The sequence below is a fragment of the Phoxinus phoxinus genome (assembly GCF_949152265.1).
Source record: "Phoxinus phoxinus genome assembly, chromosome: 2".
Lineage (NCBI taxonomy): Eukaryota > Metazoa > Chordata > Actinopteri > Cypriniformes > Leuciscidae > Phoxinus > Phoxinus phoxinus.
In genome coordinates, this window is record NC_136877.1 from 29,910,603 (window position 1) to 29,921,628 (window position 11,026).

Here is an 11,026-nt window from a genome sequence, read left to right on the forward strand (position 1 = left end):
ACAAGAACCTGATATTTAATTTAACTGATCTCAAAACCAGAATTGCATCCATTTCATTATAAAGAAGAGGCCAGTCCATTCTCACTGTCAATACACAACAAGAAACTGCATGCTCACACACTGGTATCAACATACAAAGAATTCAGATTTATTCATCAATTTGAAGGTTTGATCACATTTGACCAAAGTGTTAATTTCTTGTGTGGCAAAGGTCTCTTTCCAGGTTGGAAGATCACTCATCATCTGCAGAGCCTGTTTTGTCAATGACTTTTTTCATCCAGCGACGCATACGGAATAAGTGTGTGTAGAATCCATATTTGCCATCACGATCACAGCCCTCACCCCACGACACAATGCCAATCTGATACCACCGTTTATCTGTAGGACTCTGGGCAGAAATAGGTTTCAAAAAGACAAGATGTAAAGTTTAGTTGTGCGAGTCCAGCAAACAGAGCTTTATCGGTATTGTTAAGTCAAACTTGTTTGAGGAGAGAAAAATATATATACGTTATTATACCTTCATCACAAAAGGCCCTCCACTGTCTCCTTCACAAGCGTCACCTCTTTTTGAATCATCTGGCAGGTAACCTATGAAACAAAAGATGATGACCTTGCCGTGACACCTGAGCGCAAAAGCATCTCACGAAGATAGCGTCTAAAGAAGACCATGAAGAATATGATGAGTATTACCAGCACAGAACATGTTGTCAGTGATTATGACCGAGGTGGAATTGCGACAGGTGCTCTGATCCACAATGGGCAAGTGAATCTGTTGCAGCACTGTTGGAAGATTTGTTGGGTTTGATGACCATGATTCCCTGAGGTTCCCCCAGCCAGTTACACGGCCCTTGAAACCTGCAAACATTAAACTTCAGAGAGAAAATCTGTCAATTACAGCTATGAGTAAATTTTAAAGATGTGCTAAAAATGCATTTTCTAAACTTTGTTGTTCCCCAAGAAAATGTGCTGTTAGTAGTTTCACCATCAAAAAAGGAGAACAAATGCATAAAAGGACCACTTTCAATAGGTTAGCATCTTTATATTGTGAAGTTTAAAAATCTGTGTTTTCTAAATGCACGTTATCGTTATTATTGTGGATGATTCATCAGACTTCTATAAATATATTACACTATTGTTTTTTTCTTACTTCTTTGCGATGCTCTTGGTGGGCAGACAGACAGGGTGGATCTCACTCGTAAAGACTACAGGCTTCTTCATGTGCAGAAGAGCAATGTCTCGGTTCAGGTTTTCCTTCCAGTTATATTTAGGGTGGACAATGATTTCATCAATGGCCACAATCTTCTCAATGCCCCTCTCATACCTGACTCAGAGAGAAACAGGAAAGAGTTTAAAACAGCTTCATTTCCTGTAGACTGAGGTTTCTAAACTTAGCGTATGTTTCACAGCTTTTCGGCACAAACATTTACAATGTATGTATTGGTGCAGTCAATTTAAACAAATGCAGGTTTTATAGAATTTTATTGAGGGCTCACTTGGTACGAGAGTGTTTTCCAAGGCGGACGATGATATCATTGATGGTGAAGTTCTTGCTCCACGGTGGGTAGAGAATGCAGTGGGCCGCAGTGAGAATCCATTCATCGCTGATCAGACTGGCTCCACACAGCAGCTCCTGAGGACTACGCTTATATAACATCACCTGCCTGCAAATTACATCAAACACAGTATACAACATGCAGCACTAGATGTCGACATGAATGATGACGGCAAGATATCTGAAAGTTTAAAACAGCGTATGTGGTGATGTATTCACCATGGAGCACTGGCCAATTCAGCCTCCTCTCCTCCCACTATTCTGCTTCCAGTGTATGACATCAGTAGCTCCTTCTCATTCTTATCGTCTTTGCTGATCTTCTCAAACAAGGGGCGCACTCCACACTCTGACAAAAGGCAGTTTAATATTAATTCTCAGTTGATTATACAAGATATCAAACCACCGCAAAACAGACGGTGAAGGTATCAAACCTTGTTCTCCGTTGCCAAAGCTGCGGGGGGTAAAGAAAGCTTTTCTTTTGCCATCAAGAGTTGTTCTCTCTCGCCCACCTGCTTCCTCAACAAACTTGTCCAGAGGGGCGTCTGAGAGAGAATGAGAAAGAGAGAGTGATGTTCGAGCGTGGGCTTAGAGGCGTGATGATTTATGTCTAATGCACTTAGGCTTCCTTAACATTGAAAAAGTTCTTGCTTTATTCAAATTATGACACGTAATCCTAATTAAAAGACTCTGGTCCAGATGTCACTTTCAATCAAGGTCTAAAGTTCAAGGGCAGAAATTAATATTTCTAGTTGTTATCGTGTAAGTGTTTGTAGAAGATACTATAGTTCTGCTCACTCACCACACATCTCCAAGTCACAGTAATCAATGGTAATGTTTCCGCCCGCTTCCTTTACGTAGCACCAGGGACCCTCCATATCTCCATCTGGGTTTCTGCAGTGGTTCTTTACCAGCTGAACTTGAGGCAGAAACTCTTTTCCTTTAATCAAGGCTTGCACTTCTGGTGCACTCCATTGCACGCAGGTGCGTCCCCCCATAGACACAGACAAATCCCCAGTGTAGGTCTCCCCATTTCCAGCCAGACATTTACTCTTGACATAACGCTCTTCAGTTTTCACAGTAGGAGGTGGCGGAGGGAGAACAACAGTCTCACCTGAGGAGGAGAGAGTGAGATGATCAGTCTGGTGAACTAGCATAACTTGATGGAATGAAACCTTTTTTTTACTCATGCATAAAATGCGCAACAAACAGGGCACAAATAGGTGCTAATAGTTATGGTACTATGTGTTTTAGTAAATCAGTAGTCATTTAGCAGATCAACATCAAGTACACTTATTATTACAGCGATAATTTCTCCTGAGCAACCTCGTTCAGCGACACAGAGATGATGGCTCAACATTCTGTCTGACAGCGCAACGCGTTAGTTATTACGCCATAGGACATTTTGCTGTAAGATTTTCGTGATTTTCTCTACCGCATTTTGCCAAGCTGCAGGACTCCCTTCTGACCGTCGGGTCTCTTGTAAAACACCAAGGGCCTTCACTGCTCTTATCTGGGTTTCTGCAAAAGTTCTCCGGTAGCTTCAGCTGTGTCGCATTAAATTCGCTAAAAAGGGGAAACAAGTTTGGTCATAAGACAAAAGAGCTGCTGCAACATCACTAGAGGCATGTAAAGCTCAATACATGAAAACAAAACAGCCTCTTCTTTACTGAAATAATTTGTGTTTTATAAACAATCAACATAAAATGGTTTTGCCAATCCTGAGAGATGACACTTGCTGTCAACAAAGAGTGCAGAAGTACATACTGAATCCTGTGGGGGAAGTTGCTTTTCCAGTACTGGCATGACCTTCCAGACTTGGTCACAGATAGTCTACCAGCGTAGCTTTCACCAACATCAACGAAACACTCTTCTGTCAACAGGGAAATTATAGTTAAAACTAACACTAAAACTAAAAACATACAAACATTTTCTTACTTGAAGTAAAATTAACTGAAAATAAAAAAGTAAACATTTTATTTCAGCTACTTGCCAAGGCAACACTTCTGATTTTTATTTAGTTTAACTTGATGTACTAAAATAACTAAAACTGAAATTAAAATTCATAAAAACATGTAGAATAGAAAAACTATAGAAAAAAATAGAAAACATATATATAGTCACTAGCTTTTATCAAACCATTTCTTTGTTACGAAAGTTGAGTACAAGTCTTTGTGTTGAGTAAATAAGTATGTATCACCCTTACCTTCTGTTTCCACACATGCTCTCAAACTTCTGATATGTTCTGGTGTTCTGGATAATTTTGTTCCCTCACAGCCTGTGGAAAAAATATAAAAAAGGGAAATATATAACATCTAACAGAGTTCCCAGGTTGGCATTTTTTCTGTGGAATTGGGCTACTTTTAAACTGTTGCCACAGATTTTAGTAATGGGAGTGCCGTAGTTTGAGTTTTGGTATTTGGGCTAGTTTAATTGGCCGTTTGGCCACCCTGATACCGATACACTCATTTTAATTTGTATATTGAGCAGGGAAAGGCCAGTGAAAATGCACTTTGTCCCTGGTTCAATAGAAACTGTTTACACAAAATGTTGTCACTGTTTACACTGAAACTTTTGTAAAGTGATATATATTCTTACCCAAATATTTCGCCCAAAAAATTTCCTGTGGGACAATTGAAGAAATCATTAAACATAAAAGTACTAGATAAAAAGATTTATACCACACTTCAAATGCCAGTAATCTTATAAAGATATACGTTGTATAATTACATATCGATTTTTTATTTTTCTTATCCACTGATAGAGACTGAAATATTTCTATGTTTCAATTGGGGCTTATGTGCCTTCAACACAGAGTGCATTTCTCACCGTTTTATCAACTCTCTCAAACACTTCTCGAGCTTCCTCATGGTCACAAATCTCTTCCACACACTCTCTCTCCAGATTACCCGGTCTCAACTCCTCAAGTCTGCCATTAGCCCTCTTTGCCCGAATGATCTGAGAGGCTTCCTTATTGACAATGAACACTGAAGCACAAAAGCCAAAAAAATTCAAAACATAACAAAACATCTAGGCTCACATACTATAATATATATTATCTTAGAATAATTTTGTTCTTAGTGTGTTATGGCCTAATTAGTTAAAAGGCAGAGAAATCTCAGTAAATTCTTACCGTTATGACACAACGTGAGCTGGAGAACTTGTCCGAGAAGCAGGGAGAGAAGCAGAGTCGCTGGTTTTGCTCCCATTCTTGAGAATGACTGAGTCTGTAATCCTGAAAAAACTTGGAGCATCTCATCAAATCTCCCACACACTCAGTTAGAAAAGCCCAGAGCTGCAGTTACTGGAGTCACCAAGTTAATATTGAACTACCAGAGTTCAATGAGAACAAAGTGTCTGAACTCTTTTCACAAAAAGAGCCTATCTTTTCAGTATCAGATCTCTTATATCAACGAGGAACATTCTTTGCTTTCTGAGGAACATGAATCAGACATATTTAATGAAAACAAGATAACTTCATATCTCCGAAGTTCAACTGTGAGGACATTTTATACAAATTCTAATATTTATATTATAACAAAACTAGATTAAATATTTTACACAGTGCTCCTCCATATTTTGTTATTTAAGAGTAGATGCATCTTTGTTACTAATCAAAAGAAATAGCTTTCATCTTGAAATTATGACCCTCTTTATGAAGCTGAAGAGCTCCAATAGCTCTTATCTACTGGGTATCTACTGCTTATCGTTTTCTCTAATATGAATCATTATGTATTTATATAAAAAGTACATCCATGCTATTTTAATTTAACAGTTGACGTGTGAAAAATGTGATAATTTGCAACGTAACAGATGCGTATATACCGGTTATTGAATTTCCTCTTGTATTAGCTCATTTCCCAACACAACTGTTTTGCTGATGCACTTGTACAATGTCTGTATAAACAGTGATGAAACAAGGTCCACTGCGCACATGAGTCAATATTTACTGATACATGCAGCAAACCCATCTAAGAATCAAAGAACAGCAAGACATAAATTCAACATAGCTTATTCATTTATTTCACAAAGGTTGTTTTTTCTTTGGTGTGAGACATAATGTGAAGAGTTTATGTTTGAAAACTAAACACTTTAGTGTCACAGCCCTGTCTCTATTTCCACAGTCTCTGCCACAGAACTTAGACCATCCTGACCTTGTAATATGAGCAAACAACTATTAGCATCCTGTTCTGGAACTACAATACAGTCACTACTGGCATCATTTTCCTGCACAATTATGCATTCCGCATCAGCTTCCTGTTCCTGAATCTCTATACACTTAGAAGGCTGTTCTTGCACTACTATACACTTGGTATTATCATCGGAGACAATAATCTCGATCATATTCTCACTGAGCTCAATACGTTCAACCCCCTTCTCCACTCCTTTTTCCAAAACAATTGTTCCATGGTGGTACGCACCAGAGCCCAAAATGGCACCTTCTGGGTGAGACACCATAGTGAAGTCATCTGAGGCTTGAACGTACGCCACCATCCGTCCCTCTTCCAAACTGCTGCAGTCAGTCATACCTGGCTCACCCTCTGCTTTCTGGCCTTCCCTTTTGGGTCGACCACGTGTCGGCAATGCATGACCAGAGTCTGAGTAATGTTTGTGCGACTGCAGATGCCGCTGTAGACTCTGCATCATTGTGTATTTGGCTCCGCACACCTGGCAAACATGTGGCTTCTCTTCCAGGTGAGACTTTAGGTGGCGCCGGAGTTTGGTTGCCATCGTGTACCCTTTCCCACACTGTTCACATTTATAGGGTCTGTCTCCTGTGTGCAGTCGTTCATGGGCCCGCAACGTGTGAGGGTCCCGTAAAGCCTTACCACAGACAGGACACAGATACACCTCACCCGTGTGTGAAATCAGGTGCCGGCGCAGTTCAGGAACTTGAGAAAAGCGCAGGTCGCAGTGGTCGCACTTATAGGGTTTCTCTCCAGTGTGGATGCGCATGTGTCCCAGCAGATTGCCACGCTGGCGAAAGCTCTTGTCACAGTGCTGGCAGATGTACGGCCGTTCTCCAGTGTGCAGACGCATGTGGTTCCTCAAAGAGCCAGAATTGGCCAGTTCTTTACTGCACTCTGGACACTTGACCTTGGGAGCTTGGTAGTCTGGTTCTTTTGCCCGATGGACTTCTCTGTGGACACGTAGCGAGGGCCGGCGAGCAAAAGCTTTTCCACAGATGTCACAGACGAACGGTTTCTCGCCTGAGTGGAGAACTTGGTGCTCCTTGAGGTCCCGTTTTAAGCCATAGCTTTTGTCACAGTGCTGGCATTGAAACGGCCTCTGACCTCGATGCATTAGCAGGTGGGCTTGGAAGCTCTCCTGTGAACTGTATGGTTTACCACACTCTGTGCACATGTACGGCTTTTGATTTTGATGTGTGAATTTGTGTTTCTTGAGATGGCACAGCTGAAAGAAGCTCTTGTCACACTCGTAACATTTGTACTTCCTCTCTCGGATGATAAAGTGAGGAAAGTCCTGCTCATTTTGCTCCATGCTGGAATCCTCATTAGTATTCAACGTCTGCATTGTGTTGTCTTTGTTATTCAAGAGCTTTTTCTTGCTGCTTAGGTCTGACCTGTTCGTTGGATCTTGTCGTTTGCAGATACGGTTGGCCGACGAGTGCACTTTTCGGGGTTTAGAGGCAAGGCGAGAGCTGGCTCTTAGGCTTCTCTCTGGCTTCAGATGTTCTGATGAACTTTGGGCTTGTGATGTAATCACACTGGCGCTCTGAATCTCTTCTCTTGCAGGACGCTCATCGATCTGCTCAGCTTCACTCTCCCCGTGTGCCTCATCCACCCCATTCTGCTCCAGGACACTGGAATTACAGGCTCTACAGTCCTGCACAAGACTTTTCGCCTTGATAGGAAGTTTTGTATTCTTTTGTGTGGCCGGATCTGTTAGAAGACAAAAATTTCACACATTTTCAAAAGCATAACATTATATCATGGACCTCTTACACAGCACAAATATCAGGTATAAACTTACAAGAACAGCCAGAGCTGTGATCTAAAGTGATGGCTTCTACAGCTTCATCTTGATCTCTGTTTGGTCTACTACTGTTTTCACAGGCTTTTACTTGCAGAACTTCTTCTTCAAAAGAGGCTTTATGTTGATCTTCCAAGAGGAGCAGTTCTGTTCCCGGCTGAATGTCCCGACAGACCCTGAGGCCCAATCTTCCATCCACCTCAAGTACACTGACATTGCTCTCTTCCTCACTCCGAGTGCTGCAGGCAAACCTGTGGAGGCAGTTAAACAAGTCTGATTATATAATGTCTTGATATGCAAGATAGTATTTGTACTAAATATAATAATTAATGAATTCTAGCTTAGGCCTATTGCGATAATTGATTAATCGCCTAGTCGCGGTTATTCTATATAATCACATTTATTTAATATAACCGCAATAATAAGCAGTTTAAATTTCAATCACATTCAAATAGTCAATAGATAGTCAAACTCTTCCCTCATGCAAAATGAAGGTTTGTGGGTTTAATTTCAGACTGCACTTTATTATATCTTTATTATATTATATTATATGAATATACATTTTCACAGCATTAAAGAAAATCATGTGGGCCTATTTTATTATAATGTTCATTATTATATTATATACTATTTCAAGTAAAAAAATAAAAAAATTATATATATATATATATATATATATATATAAAATACACACACACACACACACACACACACACACACACACACACACACACACACACACACACACACACACACACACACACACACACACACACACACACACACACACACATTAATGCATGAACAAAACAGAATTAATCATCAGCACAAAATTCATGATAGTGACATGTCTATTCTAGATAAACTTACCTCATCCAGTACATTTCCTCTGAGATTTCTCTTTTGAACACATTTTGGCATGTATTTTGCAACCCCTGGAAAATAAGAACACATACTTACTTACCGTACTTATAGCAATTACTTATCACAGCAACGTCTTATTTAACTCTAAAAACTGCTTTTGTAGCCCCATTTAAACATAGTAATGCATCTGAAAACATACTTGCAATATCAGGTGAGAAGTAAAATGCTGCTAATGTCTTGAAGCACATTTGCTGTAGTGGTGCTAACCAAACAAACCTGTCAGCTGTATGGTTCAAAATGAAATTTAAAAACACAGTGGTATACATACCTCCTCTTTTTCCTTCCTGCTTATTTTGTCAGGTTCCTCCAGACCTAGCAGAGTGCCTTTCTCTAGCACTCGCCCAACACACCACAGACCCAACTGTCCATCTTCAGCCAAAGAAGGACCCAGGGTGAGCCCTCGCGGTACTGATCTCAGCACACTGTGGATGGAGTCTCTCATGTTCCCAGAGCCTTTATCCCTCCAAACGTCTGTTGCCACTAAATTAAAAATAACAGACACCACAATAAGACAAGATAGTACTCTCATACTTACATTTTGAAAGCTGTAGTTAGATGCAAGGATGGGTGGACAGCACTTACAAAAAAACCCCACAACTAATACTTGATGAATACTTGTTATTTGGCTGTGCATTTACATCTTTTTCACTAAGTTAACTTTATTTTTCTTTCCATTCTTTTATTATAGTGTTGTTTTTCAGACCCATAAAACATATATATATATATATATGTGTGTGTGTGTGTGTCTTTAGACATCGAACACTCAGTGTTAGAAGAACACTGTTTTAAGGAGAGTCCCTTATATTTACTCTGGTTTTACAGTAATAACAATAATGGTTGCAACTATTGGTGATTTTTGTACAGTAAATTGCATAGTTAGATGCAATACGAATTAATGCTCGGAATACAATTGAATGCTTAGTGATTCGAATTAATGTAACGTTAGTTCTTAATTTTAAATGCACAATTTTCATTAAAAAAATATGGTAAATTCGAGACTTTAGTTTTCCTCTGTTAGTAAGTCTCTAAAGCAATATGCAGTTTTGCTAAGCCTAATCTAGAAAGTATTATGGAGAGCAGAGCTAGCTGATGACAAACACGTTATGGAGTAAACAGCACTTTCCTATAACGTTAACAGTTAACGTAGATCTTAAGGAAATAAGTTTTTTTTTCCTGCAGTGTAAGTTATGTATAAAGCGTCTTCATAGATGCGGGTTGTGCTAAAACCCAGCGTTTATCGAGTAGATAACTGGTCGAATCTGCAAACATAAGCATGAGATTGATAAAACGTTTTCAACCAACTCAGGACTATATTTCCTCTGCGTATTGGCCACTCGAGGGTCTTGTTTATCCACCCAAAACTCCGGGAAAATTATCGTTCTCCATCCAACGGTGCATCGACCGGAAGTCAGGTAGCTGACTGTTACAGAGAAAGGGTTCCCTCTAGAAACAACTACCGCTGCAGTGCACTCACCCGTTTATATACTGTCTATGCACTCACCCTCTCCAAATAAGCTGAATGTTCGTTTTATTTTGAATGCATGTCAACAAGACAATCTCTTTGTATGTTAAAGAAGATATTAATGACTATCATATAAAGGCATTTAGCACATGTTGGCAAAGTGTCTGTGTCTGGTCTGTCCTTTATGTATTTTAACTAACGTTACAGAATTAGGAGAAGATCCAACTTCTTTTTAATTCTTCATGAATAGTTCCTGATAGTCGACGTGCATAAATGTTACTGGCTGTGTAATAATATAAATAATTTATCAAACATTTAACATTAAACATGACCTTTGTTTTCGTTTGATATTTTTCCTGGTTGTGAATGTGGTGCTTAGTTGTGTATGATATTTTTCTGAGATTTAAACTACTTCATCACTTTTAACATTTTTTTAATTTTTACGACCAGAGTTCAAGTCCCGGGTCATCGTTTCTTTTTTTTCTTCTTTTTTTTCATACTGTCCTATCATGATTAAAAGGCAAAAGATATTCTTTAAACTGATGGCAGTTAAGCTCCATCCACAAAAAAATTGAATCAGCCTTTTTTTAAGCCGCTTCATCAAAACCTCTCATAATGAGGGTGGGGGAACGGATTCCGACAGCTGGTTTTTTGCCGTCGGATTCTGTTCCACCCCTCTCATTTTTCTTAGCAGTGAGGTTCAAATACTCAACAAACTTTTGTTTTCCAGTTATCCCCTATAGCCTAGTGGTCTATACACTGATATTTAACACTTTTGGGATTTTGACGACCAGAGTTCAGGTCATCGTTTTTTTTTTTTTTTTTTTTCATACTTTTGGGATTTTGACGACAAGTCCCGGGTCATCGTTTTTTTTTTTTTTTTTCATACTTTCCTATCATGGTTAAAGGGCAAAAGATATTCTTTAAACTGATGGCAGTTAAGCTCCATCCACAAAAAAATTGAATCAGCCTTTTTTTAAGCCACTTCATCAAAACCTCTCATAATGACGGTGGGGGAACGGATTCCGACAGCTGTTTTTTTGCCGACGGATTCTGTTCCCCCCCCCTCTCATTTTTCTTAGCAGTGAGGTTCAAAT

At 39.4% G+C, this 11,026-nt stretch overlaps 1 protein-coding gene across 1 annotated transcript; it reads right to left on the reverse strand.

Annotated features, from left to right (window-relative positions):
- Nucleotides 1–126: 126 nt before the first annotated feature.
- f2 (coagulation factor II (thrombin)) lies at nucleotides 127–9,119 on the reverse strand. Its single transcript, XM_079592404.1, has 18 exons — nucleotides 8,736–9,119; nucleotides 8,414–8,478; nucleotides 7,544–7,794; nucleotides 5,650–7,452; nucleotides 4,683–4,823; nucleotides 4,379–4,536; nucleotides 4,148–4,172; nucleotides 3,756–3,827; nucleotides 3,317–3,422; nucleotides 2,985–3,115; nucleotides 2,352–2,663; nucleotides 1,984–2,094; nucleotides 1,772–1,898; nucleotides 1,494–1,661; nucleotides 1,148–1,321; nucleotides 691–869; nucleotides 518–588; nucleotides 127–388 (listed from the first exon to the last, which is right to left on the reverse strand). The coding sequence occupies exons 1-18, from the start codon at nucleotides 9,099–9,101 to the stop codon at nucleotides 233–235; spliced, it is 4,416 nt and encodes a 1,471-aa protein (XP_079448530.1). The 5' UTR covers nucleotides 9,102–9,119; the 3' UTR covers nucleotides 127–232.
- Between the last annotated feature and the right edge of the window lie 1,907 nt (nucleotides 9,120–11,026).

What these genes read in the sequence shown, in the direction of transcription:
- f2 (XM_079592404.1), bottom strand. Translation starts at nt 9,101, where the DNA reads ATGCACAGCCAAATAACAAGTATTCATCAAGTATTAGTTGTGGGGTTT. An exon ending in TTGAGAGAGTTGATAAAACG is followed by an intron (nt 4,173 to 4,378) that starts GTGAGAAATGCA and finishes ATTGTCCCACAG; the next exon opens with GAAATTTTTTGGGCGAAATA. An exon ending in CTTTGGCAACGGAGAACAAG is followed by an intron (nt 1,899 to 1,983) that starts GTTTGATACCTT and finishes GCCTTTTGTCAG; the next exon opens with AGTGTGGAGTGCGCCCCTTG.